At 37.4% G+C, this 17,678-nt stretch overlaps 1 protein-coding gene across 7 annotated transcripts in view; it reads left to right on the top strand.

Moving 5' to 3' along the window:
- LOC145486265 (semaphorin-5A-like) overlaps window positions 1–17,678 on the top strand; it is a 39,711-nt gene that overhangs the window by 5,948 nt on the left and 16,085 nt on the right. For 3 of the 7 annotated variants that reach the window (XM_081464896.1, XM_081464898.1, XM_081464897.1), the window contains exons 2-10: window positions 3,487–3,613; window positions 7,686–7,791; window positions 11,634–11,679; window positions 13,555–13,605; window positions 14,318–14,419; window positions 15,147–15,255; window positions 15,354–15,482; window positions 15,824–15,945; window positions 17,217–17,325. In XM_081464896.1, coding sequence (XP_081321022.1) covers window positions 3,499–3,613; window positions 7,686–7,791; window positions 11,634–11,679; window positions 13,555–13,605; window positions 14,318–14,419; window positions 15,147–15,255; window positions 15,354–15,482; window positions 15,824–15,945; window positions 17,217–17,325 — 889 coding nt within the window. In that variant the 5' untranslated portion in view covers window positions 3,487–3,498. The other 4 variants (XM_081464893.1, XM_081464891.1, XM_081464895.1 and 1 more) reach the window with 4 other exon arrangements.

Below are 17,678 nucleotides of genomic sequence, written 5' to 3'. Positions count from 1 at the left end.
GAATCAGAGTAGATTTCCTGCCGTGCTACAATCGAACCAAATTGCAATTTAGTTCGGCACGGCAGAAGTACGACGTCTGAACTAGGCCTTAGACATGCACGGTTGTCTCAAGCATGGCTCAAAGGCTTTCCGACCTTTTTTTGTTCTTTTTTTTTTTCAAGTGAAATGCTAGATATACTAGAGTTCGTCATTTTATTAACATACCTATTTAAGTTTTTCTTATTTTTCTCTCGATCTATAGCGATTTTTTCGTCCGTGAAATTTTAACGTAACGCGCCTCCTTTGCAGTTACCTACCCAACATTAGATAACGGCAAAGGATAAACTGCACTTTAAAATTCCCTTTCCTTTATTTTTCTGAAAATTTTTTAAACTGTTTCCCAGATTTATCTAAGCCACGTATTTCAGACTGAATCGTGTCAAATTTTCGTTGCGGAACTTCGGATCTTCCGACGTTTTCCGGCGGTTCTGCTGATGTCATTCACATAAAAACTTCTAGCCTCTTCAGTTAGGGTACAGCGCGAAAAATGGCACGAGAACGTCGCACCAAGCCTCTCTCTTCTTTATTTCGCTTCACCGTTTTTCCCACTATCCCCTAACTAACTGAAAGTGCTGAATGCCTGGAGGAGGCTAAAGCATTTCTGGTGATTCAATCTCCATGATGGGACCTAACTTCCGTAAGTTAATTACTGTGGGAAATAACTGTTTAGAATAAATCACTTTAGACAATTAACGGAAAGTGAAGACAAAAGATTCCAAGTCGGAACAAACAATTGTTACAGGGTGTGGCATGGTACAATTTCCACTTCATTACTCCATGATCTATGTTGGACAATTAACTTAAAATTGAGATTAATTTTGTACATTCTTTCTGTAAGTATGGATAAAAGGTACCCTGGTCCCGGAGGTTTTTCGCGAGTTGTGTTCGCCGCCTCGCGGCTCTCTTGGAGCTGTCTCATCCGGAGAAAAATCAAGAAAAACCTCTGGGACCAAGGTAGATGAAAGGAACCTAACGAACAGAGCACGGTTTGGCTGTTAGCGGGAAGTCTTAGTGCAATTTTGTTGAGAAGAGAGTACTCCGCTAAAAGAGTGCTTTGGAATTCAAAATAATGACAATACACTACAACGATATAATCTATACAGCTGTTCTTTGGAAAATCGTGACGAAGATGAAGAGATTTTGAGTAGTTCTTAGTGGACAACCGACCCGGAATGAGTAGTCTCTGAGGGTTGAAGTGACACCCATGGATAAATATCTGCAACCTAAGTGATAAGATTTTATTAGTTATGACACATGACTAATAGCACGTCAAGAAATACCAAACTCTGAACGCGCAGGCCAAAAATGCGCGGAGCCCAGGCACTGGTTTGCCGACGGCAGCTAAATTCGCTGAATTTCAAGGTATAACTTTATGTAGGGCTTATGTAGTATTTACAAAGTGGTTGGGTTTAATTTGACTAACAAAAGCATCCTGGTGGGTCGTGGTTAGTCCGATCACGTAAAACTCCCCTCACAACGGAAGCAGGGTTTATATGGCCGCCCTCAGATTCGAATTTTCGCCCCGCGGCCATAGTTGGTAAGGTTTTGCGCCATTAGAATTTATTCAAACTTTGGAAGGTATTATATTGAGGAAGAAGAATCTTGCATCATATAATTTGTATAATTGGGTACTTCTGGCGCTAGTCTATCTATATCCAAGCAAAAAACAGTACGTTTATCTTTGAATTTTAATATCTCATATGTGGACTGAATCCCGGCAGAATCCTTGAATGAAGCGATCGATCCAGTCTGAATGCAAACAAACGAGTTGAAAATTAAGCTTACCTATTAGAGCTTAGCGAGGACGAGAAAATAATATGACCATAATTTGCATTTTCGTTGTTAAAAGAGGCAGCTGGTCTTTCTTTTTATAGTCATGCGAAACCTTTTTTTGGACCAGACGGAACAATATTTTGAATATATCAAGGACATGTACCTAACTGTAATGACAAGTGCAAGCTGTTCGCCGTTGATAAACTCCCCGCTTCTTCAGGTTAAAACTAACTCAGAGCTCGCGGAAAAAAGCAATTAGTGAAATTAAATTTCAACTGGGTGTTTATTGCTTTGTTATTTTGAAAAGTTTACCAACGGCGGCGAATTGATAGATTGCTTGGCAACAAACAAAAAAAGAGGAAGTGGTTGAAAAGTACGCAGGAAGAGGGAAGCCCACAAAGTGAAATGATATCAACGCCCGTGGTTCATTACAGCATGCGTTAGTTCTGTTCTGCTATTCCTCAATAGGTCAGTGCTTGTGTACTGAAAAATTCTTCACGAATGAGGTAACATATCTTCACACAGAAAATCAAGGAATAACTTAAGGTACGGGCTTAGAAGACCTTTTTCATGTAAATTTGAAAATTGCGCAGGATTTTTAATCATGGTAATGAAAAATGTAAACTCAAATCGAATTTACACGATCGATTGCGTGGTTTTCAAGGCATAATTACGAAACACAATGAATATGTCACTATTCATTTTATACACCAAATGGGCGGCAAACTGGTTTTAAATGCAAATGTTTTTGGCACTCTGGTATTGATTTATGCCGTCCAATAGCACAGAGCTTGAGTGTTTTCATCGGTCAACATACCAACATGCGTTCGAGACCACTGAGACTAAACGTCTGCGAAGCCCAATGATTAATATTTGAAATCGAGTCAAAGAAGTTTTGATCACTCGGAGGAATATTGCGGGATCTTTACACAGCTTTACAGAGTAAAGACCGCAATTTATGGGGATTCCTTTGACCAAGTCTCTAATATTTCGCTTTAGTGGCTAAAATCACAAAAACACATCGTATGACGATCGTTTAGCAGTCGTTGCATTAACTCAATTTGCGAGAACTCGAGGTTGTCGATTGTGTTTGGGTACTGCTTTATACGGTGTGCTTGGTAAGTTCTAATTAGCTATTCAACTATAAAATCATCAGTAGATTTGTGTCCGTATATGGATTTGGTCTGTTTACTAGCGTATTCATTCAATTCCAGAACTTTTTAACAGTCGAAGTTCCACTGCGATCTTGACAGGGCAAGCGCTTGTTTCAACAAGAAAGGTGAAGCTTTTGGCGCAAAACGTGATAATCCTACACGAAGAACCTGTTGTTATTGTTGGGGCAAGTTGTCGACGCATATCGGGTTTCCATGAAGTTGATTTTCGTCTAAAGTTTCGTACGAGTTTTGCGATATAAAAGGTAACTTTCGTCAATGGTCATTATAGTAAACGTTCAGGACTTTATAAGAAGAAACTTGTCGTTCGCTTGTACACCTAACGCTCGCGCCAAATCATTTTATCTACAAACGACGTAGTTTGTTTGGTGAAACTTGAGTTAGACGATGCGCGCTCTACAAGCGGTTTAAAACGCGCTCCATTGACTTTGCTTTGACATGCATTCAGTCATCGCGTCTACTGTCAAAAGGTTGTAATAGCTATTGTGTGATCATTTTGCAGGACTGCGAGAAGATGACTCCATTAAACGGGCGATGTTTGCTCTTTCTCGTATATTTTTCCACCTTCCTTGCTTGGAGCGACGAATCATCGAATGCAGATTATTCGCGTGCGAGGGCATCATTTGAAGGTATGTCTTAAATCATGCATGCGTATAGAGAGAGTACTTATATCCGTACTCGCTATTCTTCTGTCCCAACTGAAAGAATGTAAGCCTCACGTGAAGATTACCTCGTTGAAAGGTTCTGCGTTCTTGCAAGAATTCTTTCTGTGGGTTCCCCGATGTTTTGGCGAAACTTTGTTTTAATATCAAGTTGTTTTCCGAGAGGCCCAAATAAAGGCAGATAGTTGAAGAGCTTTGTTTTGGAAACGTAGTGCCTCTTAAACTTTGTATTCCATCAATAAACCCTCGCAGCTGGAGGGAATCGCAAAAATTACTCAACAATAGTGAAACGGTTTGTATATTTCCCACGAAGGGACAGAAATCCCTTTGTGTTGAAATGGCCTTAACGCGAAGAACCTATACTACCGGAAAATTAACTCACACCAAAAAATCAATATGGCGTTGTCTGGCGACGTTAAGTGTGTTTTTAGTTGATAAATTTTCATCGCGATGTAACTGAATTATTTGATATTGATCAATGTATTTTGGACCGCTAAACGATAAGGTATTAGTTACGATTTTTAATCCAGCGCGCATTCGATCGCTTACTACAGTGTGCTGGCCTTCATCATGAGTTAATTTTTATTTGTAATAAAAATCTTGCGAAGTAATTTAAAACACCAGCATGCAAATATCGTCATTGATCCACCATAAAAGAATGAAATGCAAATTTACTGTATTTTTGTGATTTAGGATGCTTTGTTTAGAATTGAATGGAAAGTTCACGACTTGTGCACTCTGCAAATGCCCTGTGTTAAATTGACTGCCAGTTAGATTTATGAATCGTGATTATGTCCGTGAAACCTTCTCTGCAGCGTGAAATATAAGACGAGATACCTCGGAAAAGCAATCTGGTGTCAATTAGCTTTTCATCAACATTTCATTTACGAGATTGTTAAGTAAACAGAAAAGGCTTAACGAAAATTACCTTGAAACTAAGAACGCGCTTTTCATTCAAAAGGGGTTCATTTTATAGTGTCGATTTCTTCCTACCTCTGACAAAACTAATAACTGATTCATTCAGATGTATATTCGAGGCTTAGTACACAGAGTGCAGAGCTTAAGAATCAACAACGAAGCTTCTGTTGTCTCTTTGAAGTGATAGAAAACAAACCCCTTTCTTAGATGGTTTAGAGTCAGGACTGTTAAAGTGGGGATGGGTGGCACAACTCCCATAGAATTTCCCTGGTAGCCTTGGACACTCTGATCTTCCAATGTGATTAACATAGAAGTTCTCCTTAAAATGTCAAGACAATATAGTGAATCTGTTTATAAGAACTTATAAATACATCAACTAGGAATTATAAATGTATGAAGTCAAGTTGTGTTGATGTACCCACAATTTTTGTTAAGGCTTAGTATATTAAAGAAGTATGATATTATACCGATGTACGATTGGAAGGTTGGGATGGCTGTTACAGAAATTATTGTTGTGTTTGACTGTAGTTTTCTTAAGGGTTATGTGCTTTTTAGATCCCATTTGACCACCTCCATATCTCTAGAACATTATGTTTTGGGGTCAAAACCCTACATTTTACCCCTGCAGGGCTTTTTAATTAACGTGAATTATTCCATGCATACATTGATGTTCTTTTAACCTGCACTTCCATTTGCCTGCAGCAGCCATTTTTGCATCTTTTCTGATGGAGCATTAGTGATGTTATTCTTTTGTTTTTGTGGAAAACAATTTCCGCCCATTCTTGATAAATTTTTTTTTATGGTCTGGTTGTTGACAAAATTGTTTCATACCTTAAGGGCACAGGAAAATTTATTTCAAAGTTTTGTGGATCTAGAACAACTAAGTTTGCCTTTCTTCTATGTAAAAGCTGAAGCTAAGTAAGGATATAATTTTGTATTATGGAAGGTAGCAATGTGAAAAGAGAAATAAGTCTTTGATCACTTCTGCAGGGAACTAATTGTATGTAGCCATTGTATTTTGGGTCAAAAAGCCATTGTCCAAATGACATGTAATTTCTCTTTTAAATATTATTTCATTGTCAAGTTGGTAAGTATTGAGAATATAGTCAAAAATCACCGGATCAGATTTCCCAGCAGGAAGACTTAGGATGAAGATTAAATCAAATTAAGCAGAGTCAAAGGAATTGGACACCAGTTTTACATGTGCTTGGCTGATGTTCAGGCACTGAATCCCTTAACATTCAAGTTGATTATGTTTACAGATGAGTATTATTGTATTGGATGTAATAATGTCTAATGCTGTAATATACTCAACTGGCTTTAGCTTGGTTTAAGAGACACAATTTACAGAAACAAACATGAAATTCTAAGAGACATTTAAAACCCATAAACGTGCTACATGCTGCTTGCATGTCTTGTAGTGAAAACTGATCTTGACAGCTTGAAAAGTCATGTTATTTGGTAATGTTAGTTATCTTAAAGTTCCAAACGCAAGTAGGTCAATTAGAGCAGAGTTTGAGATTTAAGTTTCACCAAATTGAAGTGGCAGGTTGGCTGGTGGTATAGTATATCAAACTGTGTTGTTTCAGAAAATATCCATGCCCCCCCTCCCATGGACAGCTCTTTGGTTTGAATTCCCCCCCCGATCTCTCTGGAAATTCCAGTTTTGGTGCACACTTTACTTTAAAAATGTTGGCTTTTGAGATCCCCTCTTCCCCCTTGGAATGTCTAACAGCCCTCCACGGAGTTGGTAATTGGATATTTTTTGGTACCACACATTGATGGCAAGAGTCTACTGTAACATATTCTTCTGTACTCATTTAGTGATGATATAGCTACCATCTGGCAAGGAATCATAGAAAGTTGGCAAACAACTAAAGTAATGTCATTATGGCCTTGGGTTTTTAGCCAGTTGGGTTTTCGCATGAGTAATCAGTCTGCTAGTACCTACATTTAAACTCATAACTAAAAGGGTGGATCTTTTCTTATAAGCTAAAAATATTGAACAGTTTGCTTATTGTGACTTATTGTCATAAATACATTTTTTGTTTGTTGTTGTAAATATTTTTTTTGGTAAATTAATACATGTATGTTGCAACTAATTTATCATGGATTGGAATGCATGTCATGGGAAACATAAGACGCACATAAAGGATTTATAACTCCATTTATCTATAAGCTGCTTAACTGACCAAAATAGATGATGCCCTTTGATCATGAGGTTAACAGAGATTTCAGATCACTGAGACTTTGATGTCTTTGCTTTTAGTGGTTTCTCATTTTATACTTTTAGAAATTATAAGCAGATCAGCAGCAGGATTTAATTAAAGGACAATGAAGACATTCCTTGCATGTCTAAATTTCAGTTTTTTACCAACTGGAGGTTTGTGATTTATGGGTACATGCAGAATTAACTGAGGGTGCCAGCCATATAAACAAAAAGCTTTGTTTCTCTAGCCAAGGAAACATAAAGGATGTTATTAACTGGTGATCAATCCATTCCAATTCAATTATTGAAAAAAGAAAAAAAAAAAAAATGAGATAGTACCTGCTTTGAATGAGATTTGAATGATTCCAAATGTTCTTCAGCATTGAGATGGATGACTTGATCTTGTAAAATATGGGTTGATCCGTAGCTTTTAAGATTCGTGACTATTAAGGATGTAACTTCAAATTGGGCGTTTGGAATTATCCCAACTTTGTGGAATGATAAGGGAGGTAGGCTGGGACAACATTTAAGGGTAGTGGCAGAGATTTAAAGTTGTATCTTATTAAAATACTCTGTATTTGTTTGGATGTTATGTCCCTCAAATACGTTAATTATGAGCAAAATTATGTGTTGTTTCAGAAGTTATCTGAACCCCTCTCACTGGAGGTTCTATTCAGGTTTAACCATTCCCCCACCCCACCCCTTTGGCAAATAACGTTGATGTCACTTCAAGTTTGTTGAATACGCTGTGTAACTTTTAAAAGCCGTTGTCCAGTGATTATAAAAAATCGTCTTTGATATCCAGTCGTAGAACATGCAGGCATTCTCCTTAACAGTTGCAAGTGAAAGGAAAATTTGACTTATTGAATGGACTCGAAGGAGGGTAATTTTTGTGTGCAATCTTTTATACAGCAATCAAGAACCATTTAGAGACACTGGACACAAGAGGAATTGAAAGTGGAAGTTACTCATTACTGTCGATTGATAGGAAGTACAATCAACTCCTTGTTGGAGCAAAGTGAGTAACAGTTTTACAGTCTCTTGATTAAGCATCTAATGTATAGTTTTTAACAAGCCATAATGAGTGGCTTATTATTTGAGATTTCCTCATGTTAATATTTGATATAACATCACCAAGTTAGCTCAGAGGGCCAATAACTAAAATCAACCAATCAGATTGCCTCAATTTTGCAGGTCCAATATTTTCTAATTATTGGAGTGGCCACTGTCCTGAATGATCCCGTGGGATCACTCTTTAAGATTTTGTGGTAGTTTCAGTCGTGTAATAAATCTCTTATTAACCAAACTTGCTTGGGACCGTATTGGGAGAACAGTCCTTTTTGTATGGAACTTGCTTCTCCTGGTCCATGCTGTCAAGACCTTGGACTGATATTCTCCCAGTACAGCCCTCACGCTTTGTTAATAAGATATATTTGAAAGGCTGCATGCAAGAACGTCCCCTAGATTTTTTGGCCATTATTAAAGTGCTCAAAAATAGCTGAATTTTGTGATGTAGGCTTCGTTTTACCTGAGAAACATTGCTCTGAAGTTTTTTTGGCTGGGGTGCTCTTCGTTCTCAAGAAATAACGTAGGCAAAAAACTCAGTTTTCCAAGTGGCATCTTTTGGAGATCTTTTGTTGAACAAAAAACAAAAGAAACCTTATTATTTTGTTAAACAGCAAACAGGCAGACTTTATAGTGTATTCCACTGAATCTTAGCTGTGTTAAAGTCAAAGGAAAATAGTATATAGAGCGGAAATCTGGTAACAGATTGTTTACATCGGTTATTGTGATGTGAACACAACACGTGAATTGATCGAGCGGCAAACGAAATACCATCGAACAAAAAAGAGATGTGCCACATTAGAGCTCTGTCGACTAATATCTTAAGCATTGTGTTAAAGTACCTTGTATGCCTGCCTGGTGGTTGAGAGGCATCATAAAGCCTCTATAAACCCGTAAGTCATCAGCACGTTTTAAAGAATCAAAATGTGTTCTGATACTTCGAAGGCAGCTGATATATCGTAATCGTGTTATCAGCGCTCGAAGTCAGATCGAGCCAGGCAGCAAAGTCCAAGAGCAGTTCTTGCCCAAGGAAAATACCCTCTCGTGAGTTGTGGCCCATTTGCCAAGCGTTGCTAGTGTCAAATTTTGGAAAGCGAGAACTGGTTTTTGACTTATAAAATCTGTCTTGTATCGACCACCATGTTTTCCCGCGCACGAGGTGTAAAGACCCTTCCCGGCATGCATTGCAATCACGTTCTGCTCAGGTTTCTCGAACTGGTAACTAGATTGTTTTGGCTTTTTTCATTTAAAGATAATAATGGCCAACAAGTAGCCATTGATTGTAACATAGATCTGTGATCCAGGTTGCGTTGATTTTATTTCATATCAGCATGATTTGTAGTGTTTTTAACTTCTGGGATCAGTGGACATGCAGATGTATGGAGACCCATATGTTGCGCAGAAGGGTTAATTTGTTAATCTGTTAGGCGGTGCATGACATAAAGCTACGATCGCATTTGTTGAAAAATATGTATTTGTCTCGTGATCATTGTCGTGATCATTGTCATAATCATTGTCCCAGATAACCAAAGTAAGTTCCAGATGTTAACACTATTTTCCGGCCACCATATTTTACCTATTTAAACCTGAAATCAACATTTTTGAGCTTATACGTTGCGTGAAATTAACATTTTGCTGTTTTCTAAGTGAAATCAACACCCTTGCCGTCACGCGTTAACGTGAAATCAACATTTTTACCTGTTTAGACCTGAAATCAACATTTTTGAGTTTATACGTTGCATGAAATTAACATTTTGCTGTTTTCTAAGTGAAATCAACATCCTTGCCATCACACGTTAACATGAAATCAGCAGTTTTACCTATTTAGACCTGAAATCAACATTTTTGAGTTTATACGTTGCGTGAAATTAACATTTTGCTGTTTTCTAAGTGAAATCAACATCCTTCCTGTCACGGGTTAACATGAAATCAACATTTAAACCTTTTTTGACCTAAAATCGACATTTTTGAGCTTTTACGTTGCGTGAAATTGACATTTTGCTGCTTTCTAAGAGAAATCAACATCCTTGCCGTCGTGCATTAACATGAGTCAACATTTTAACCACTTTTGACTGGAAATCAACAAATTTGAGCTTATATAAGTAGCGTGAAATTGACATTTTGCTGGTTTCTAAGCAAAATCAAAGTCCTTGCGGTCGTGGCGGGCCAATCCTTTGTTATAATAAACCGAGGCGAGACTTTGACTTATAACAAAGGCTTGGCTTGGCTTGGCTATTATAACAAAGGATCGGCTCTGTTTATCATACCAAAGGCCCGGCTTCATTTATTTGAAGGACTTCGTGGGAAAAGGGCGTCAGGTATTTTAATCAAAAGTGAACTTTGTCGAAAACGCTCCAAATTTCACATGCAGTTTCGTTCAGGTATGTTAAGCAATGTCCTGTAGTTTTCGCGCTTAAGTTCGCTTCGTTCTCAAGATATTGCGTATGCAATAAACCCTTCGGTCTTTCCAACCTGTGTGTCTTTTTTGCATATGTTATTTCTCGAGAACGAAAAGCAACCCAGCGAAAAAAACTTCAGAGCAATGTTTCTCAGGTGAAACAAAGCCCACATGCCAAAATTCAGCTAGTTTTGAGCACTTTCAAAAATGGCCGAAAAATCTAGGGGACGTTCTTGCATACGGCCTTTCATTTATTGTAATATACATGTTTATTGGTTTTCATTTTCTTTTTCTATTATATGGCTTGAGCTCAGTAAGCCTGGGAGGGAGCGGGGGTGCTTGTATTACTTTTTAGGGGTTAATAAAAAGCAGTTTTGGTACCTCTTAGGGTGTGCAGCCTCAAAAGGTTCAAAACCGGAGATTTTGTGATATCTTTTAGGACATTGAGCCAAAATAATGTGACAAAAGATATTTGAAAATCAACTGATTTTTAATTTTCTCTCAAAATTGCTACCTCTTAGGGGTTGAAAAAATTTCAAGCCATGCCCACAAAACAGGATCTTGGTACCTCTCAAGGGTTCTTTTCAAAATTTCTGATGAGCACCCCCGTCCTTTTTGTATGGGAGTCCTCCCCCCACCATGTTGGGTCAGTAAGCAGGCATGATGATCTAACTGGTGCAACAGCTGGTCATGAGATTGGCTACCAACTTAGGATTGCCAACTGTATCTCACAAGAAAGTAGTTTCATAATTATTTAGCTACAGGTTTCCTCTATTGACCAAGCTTGTTCAGTCAAGATGGCTGGATATTGGGTTTGTTCCTTCTGTCCATGGACCCGGACTGTATCTCCATCCATGAACATAGAAAGTGAATGTGGCCAATATCCAGCCATCTTGACCCCATGCTTGTGTGGTCAGTAGGCCTTATGTATCCCAGATTTAAGAGAGGCATCTCAGCTAAAAAAAAAACCCAGCAAATTATTCATTGAGGGACAAAAAAATAATTTGTAAAAAAGTTTAATATGAGGCATACAAAACTCAGAAAATGATATGTAGTTAAACAAGCTCTTTAAATCTTTGCTGCTGCCATGTTAGCTCATACATGTATCTTTGTAAGGAGTGATTGTCTGGGTGCGAGAATCTCTGAAAAGAACTGCTTATGGTGACTGATTTTGACAATCTGAACAGAAATCATCTTTAGAGTCAAGTGGATAGTGTTTGTCAGTTGATGGTGTTATAAGTCAGGTCTGTGTAAACTGATTGGCCTGAGTTAACCCATGATGGTGTTGGCTGTTAGACTTATATCTTCTCTGTTGCAACACAATTGAGAGTAAACTTTTGCTGGTTCTAAGATTTGGAATGTTTCATCACAGTGAATGCCATGTATTTTTCTTTCAGGGATAACACATTCCTAGTGGATTTAGAGAATATCCGTAACTTCCAGGTATAAGTTGTATATGTATTTAACTCTAATTAGTTTTAAACTATGATCAAGTGCAACCTGTTTTGTGTTACTTTAATTTTGCTGTTGCAAAAATTTCAGTGACAGGTCAACATACGCGTTCACATTCATAGTTGCATTGATCATAGTGAACTCTTTTGGTTACTGTTGTAGTACTCTCTACACACAGTGTGGCTTTTGTAGATTCTTTAGGGAGTATGTTGCTAAGTTTTTGGTAGTCATACATTGTGGAATAAACACATTTGATTGGCTTACTGCAATAATGAAACAATACAAAACAACTCAAAGGCTGGGTACTTGAATGAAAGATTTCAAGTGCGAAAAACAGCGGTATTTGGTATTTTCCAGTGATTTGGATTATGACTCAATTAATTTTGTTCTGTTTTGCAAAATACAGAAGGACATATTGATTACATGTACATGTATGTTATTCAGAGATCAACTGGCGCCCACTTTAGAAGTTCCATAGAGCGCTACACCTCCACGCTTTAATCACCGATCACTGTACTTCTTTTCTTACATGCACATATAAAATGGTGGCATATTCCCATGATTACCAACTGGAGAAGTTTTTATTAAGCCCTAAGACTGAACTCTGAACTCTATGGCTCTACGATCATGCAATATCTAAATATATGAACTCTATGGCTCTACAGTTCTACAGCTCTATGACTCTACAGCTCTATGGCTTGACCATATATTTCACTTAATTTCCTTCAGTATGTTAGTATGACCATATATTTTACTTTCCTTCAGTACGTTAGTATGGCTGTATATTTGCCTTTCCTTCAGTACGTTAGTAGTACTTAGTATGACCATATATATTTTACTTTCCTTGAGTTTGTTATTAGTGTAGAAGTGTGTGATGGTAGAGCTAAGGGTAGAACTGTAGAGCCTCAGAGTTCATTATCTAGATATGTGTGTTCCTAGAACTGTAGAACCGTAGAGTCGTAGAGTTGCAGAGCTGTAAAACCCTAGAGCCGTAGAGGCGTAGAGTTTATTGATCGTAAGAGCCATAGAACCGTAGAGCTGTGGAGCTATAGAGTTCATTATCTAGAAATGTGTGATCATGAGCTATAGAGTACGTTATGGAGGAATGACCATTAATGAAAGAGTACAAACAACTTCAGGCGTAGGGCTTAAAGGAGCTCAGTCATGGTGTTTTGTCTTTTTTTGGCCACGTACAAAATCTCTTTTAAATGGAAGGAAACTTGAAATTAATAGTTTACTAAGAAAGAAAAACATCAGAGAGATAATAATAAACCATAAAGGAACAAGGATGGTCAAGGATGGTGAGGATTGACATGGATTGCAAATGACGAATTTGAAAAATTAAGGCTAAACTTTTCAAAATGTGCAAACCATGACTGAGCTCCTTTAATAAAAACTTCTACAACAGACCAAAGCCCATTGGTAACCATGGCAACATGCCATCGTTTTATACGTACACGCAAGAGAAGAAGTTCAAAGTGATCGGTGATAAAGGTGTAGAGACGTAGTGCCCTATGAAACTACACCTTTTTGAGCTTCATAAAATGAGCTGGATATAACAGAGATGCTAACTTAAAAAAAAAAATTAGAAGATTGCTGATTTTTCTTCTTTTCAACCTCTTGAAACATAGTACATAAATCAGTTCTGCTGTTTCAACCACAGAAAGAAGAAAAAGTTTCCCAAAATTGGCCAGTATAAGTGTTAAAAAATTTATTATAGGAGATTCGGTCTGCATATGGGAGATTCCCAGAAAGTCTGAGAGAGTTGGCCAGCATATATACAGTGTACATGTACATGTAGATGGCTATGGCTATATTTTCAGTATGTTTTTGAACATTGCATGTCAAATTGTTTTTCTCTTTTAGTCTTGGAATTTAACAAAGTCATCCAGCAGTAGTGCATGTGACAAAGAACAGGTAAATATGTTGTAATCTTGCAGAGTTAGTTAGCTCACCCCTCAACCTGTACAAACTACATCTAGGTATTTTCTCAAGTGAATGTCGCCCAAAACAGTAGAACATTCAGCAGTGGCCTCTTTTAGGGATAGTTTTGTAAAGTGCCTTGGGTAAATAATGGATGTGTGCGCTATATAAATGAACTATTATTATTATTATTATTATTATTATTATTAGTTTTATTATTATTATTATATTTTAGAAGGGGTTTCATTTAGGGCAAGGCTCAGGGCAAACTGCTCAGCTGTGAGGATGGATTTGCCCTTTGCCCCCCTGCATTCAGTATAAGATGGGCCACCAAAATTTTACTGTCCCATGACAAACCTTCAATTAAGGTAGAGGCCTAAGAAACTTCTCAGCATTCAGGCCTTGACTATTTTTGCCAATAAGTGGAGGGGGGATTGCAAATACAGTAATGTGGCCACAAAAAGGTAACCAAAACCCTGAAACTTTCAAGGAAATAATTCATAGCCACAGGAGGGTCATTGGAGATTCTGAGGGGTAGGGGTAGGAGGTTTACAGAAGGCAAAGACTCAGGGAAAGTATGTGATGTATGGAGCTTAATATTCAAGACAGGCTTAATTTGTGAATAGGTTCAAACCATGAAACCTTGTATGGGAGGGGTGTGGCTATTTTCTGGAACAACAGAATTTATTATCACATGTGATTGTAGGATGGTCCATGCCATAACGTTGTCAAGATAATGTTACCATTCAATGAGAGAATCTTTCTCTGCTGGACTGGAAATCAAATGACTGGCTGTGCTTGGAGAAATGTATGTCACTGTTAGACTATATGAAAATGCTAAATAGTACAACAATGTGATTAATGTAGTTTCCTCGCCAAAAGCCAAATACTACATGATGTGCAATTTCCAGCATGCATAAGTATCAAAAATATTTTTGTGTTTAAAAAGTCATTTTCAGTTTAAAACAGCTATTATTACAGTTTAAAATAGCTGTTATTACAGTTACAGTGTATCAACAGTTTGACGAAAGGGTCAATTCTGCTTTGTATTGACTCGTTTGCCGTTTTAAAGAAAAGAATATTTGACCACAGACTCATCAGTGGTAAATGTATTGTTTTAAAGGAGTTTGATCTTCAATAGTGTCATGTGCTTTAGTCGATTTCATGGCAACAAGACAAAGGAAAACAATACACAAATGTATGTTATACAAACAGTCTCCAAAGAGTTGTGGTAAACATCACTTTGTGTGAAAACTTTTTGAGAAATTATAATGATTACAATGTTTTGTTTTTTTCTGCCAATTTCACGAGCTCATAAATTCTATCAGGAGGTTGTTAAGTTGGTACTTTTGCAACACTCGTGGGTTGGGTGAGGCCATCGTCTAGCTGTTAGTGATATATTTCAGACATGTTTAACTGGTGCTCATGATTTTATAAGTTTAATGGTAAGGCCAAGGTTTAAGTAAGTCAAATGACAGAAGTTAGTTACCTTTCCTACCTCAGTTACTTAAATGTGATAATTATTTTGTCCACAGAGGACAAACTTAAGTGATGTTCCAGGCAGCGATACAAAAGGAAATGTATTCACATCTGATGTGGAATATTCCAGCAGTCCAGATCAGAATGACACGGCTATCATAACAGGTTTGTCTTGATTAAGTACAACAAACTGCCACTCTGCCATGCCACATTTGTAAGTCAGCATCACTTGACTATAATATGATTTTTCACTTTTTTTACAGAACATGGGACAATCTTTACAGGCACAATAAACCCGTATTCAGGAAAACCAATGATTTACAGCAGAAGTTTACAACCCGGACGTTCTAAGGTCTTCACATCCTCGATGGATCAAAGTGACTTCTACACAGGTTTGTATGATAATTTTGACAGCTTTCATTCAAACATTCTCAAAGATTTAGAGTGAGAGAAAAGTGTACTCTTGATTGAATGGTCCAGGTTCAAGGCCTTGCCAGGGACATTGTGTTGTGTTCTTGGGCAAGACACTTTACTCTTGTAGTGCCCAAGGCTGGATTGAGGGGTAACCAGCATCCTTTCCAGAGGGAATAGGAATATTCATAGTATCAAAATGCTACAGAAACCAGGATAAGCTCTGGTGTACATGTAATTATGAACCACTTGGCCTGATACAGACTCTTTTGAAGATAACACTGTATATTATTTTGGTAATTCTTCTTTCTTGTTTAATCAGATGTGCACTTTGTAAAAAGTTTCAACATTGGGCATTATATTTACTTCTTTTTCCGTGAACGTACGTTGGAATGCTCCAGCTGTGGAAAGTTCAAAATCTCTAGACTGGCCAGGATTTGTAAGGTAACCGTCACCCACGCATGTATGGTAAATTCAGTGATTTTCACACCTTTGTTTTGAAATGCTACACTCTTTGGTCAAACTCTTAATTAGGGAGCTTTACACGGTACGACTTTGTAGCATGCGACAAGCTTACTACAGGCCTATGACATGAGTTGTTTCGTGTAAATCAAACCTACAACTCACTTATGACAGTTGTGTACATAAAAAAAAAATGTTGTTGGATTTTAAAACACTGCGACAATTGTAGCCGAAGTCAATAGAAAATGACGTATTTTGTGACAAATTTCTGCTGACTAGGGGATGAGGTGAAGTTTTCTTATGTCAAAATGGACGAACATGTTCTTGACTGATTCATATGCAGACGTTTCTCGAAAAGCACTGAACGGATTAAAGTGAAAAACATCTCTTTAGAACGTTTTTTCAAAGCAGAGGACAGCTAAAATATTTTTTTACTGTTTGTTAGATTTTTCACTCTGAAAATCCAGGTGCAAACTGTGGCGTATTTAATTTTGTAAGTGAAAATGTCGAGCTCCTGTAAATGGTCCTAAGTCATGTCGTAGGCCTGTTGTAAGCTTGTCACATGCGACAAAGTCATACCATGCAAATTGGCCCTTAGAAACCATGACGGCGACGTCAAGGACAACGTCGATTAAAAATGAGTTTATTTTTTACCTATGAATCTTGCGATACTCTAAAGTTATTTACTTTGTTTATCTCTGTCACAACTATCACAAAACAGAATCTTGGACGCATCGATAAATTTGAAATAAAAATGTAAAAAATTAGCCATCATGGTTCACATTCTCCAGACAATGCAGAATTTGGTCATTTCACGTTGTTGTTTTGCAGAGGACGGCAAAGAAATGTACCAAGAATTACAACAGAATTGCACAGCCATTGTTCTCCTCGTTAAACCTTTTGCTTAGTGACTTTGCTGTTGCCGTTGTGGTTACCTTAAGTTCCCTATTATTAAAAAAGGGGGGCTTTTCTAATGTCAGTGGATGTTTATAAATTGTAGATTGAAGTAAAAGAAGAAAAATCAGAAAACCTCTTACGAAATTTGAAAATTCTTACTCTAATACTTGATAAATGCATGTTGCACAATGTGGTCCAGGTCTGTAATTCAACAGCAGAGTTTGAGAAAGATAAGCCTCAAACAAACTAATATAATTGATGAAATTGAAATTTATTGATCATTGTAGATCTTTACTTGAAGGCACATCCAACATTATCATTTGTTAATTGAAGTTTTTGCTTTGTCTTTTCCTCAGGGAGACTACGGCGGTCAGTTTGGCCTTAGGAAAAAATTTGTCACCTTTCAGAAGGCGAAACTGATTTGTTCAGATGGAGCAGATTTTCCACTGAATTTCAACGAAATCCGTGAGTGATTTTGTGAAATAATATATTGGTTTTCAAATAATACGTAAGAGGTGTGTCTTAGCTTAGCTTAAGTTATTAGAAATTACGATCGGATGGGCTTAATAAGCCAATTTTGATATATTAAAATTTTGACTTGGTTCCGAGGCTTAGAGAAATAAAACAAAAGAAATCACATCAAGGTTGAGGGATGAATTTAATTTATTTCTTTTGTTTTATTCTGCTAAGCCTTGGAACCAAGTTAGAATTGTACTATATTGAAACTTCCACTGCACAATCAAAAATGTAATGGAGAATAATATGGCAGATGTATGGAGATGTCACAAACTCTAAACCAGATTTGCTTTATTGAAAAA

This window comes from Orbicella franksi, chromosome 5, assembly GCF_964199315.1.
Source record: "Orbicella franksi chromosome 5, jaOrbFran1.1, whole genome shotgun sequence".
Classification (NCBI taxonomy): Eukaryota; Metazoa; Cnidaria; class Anthozoa; order Scleractinia; family Merulinidae; genus Orbicella; species Orbicella franksi.
This window is presented reverse-complemented; position numbering and strand designations above follow the sequence as displayed.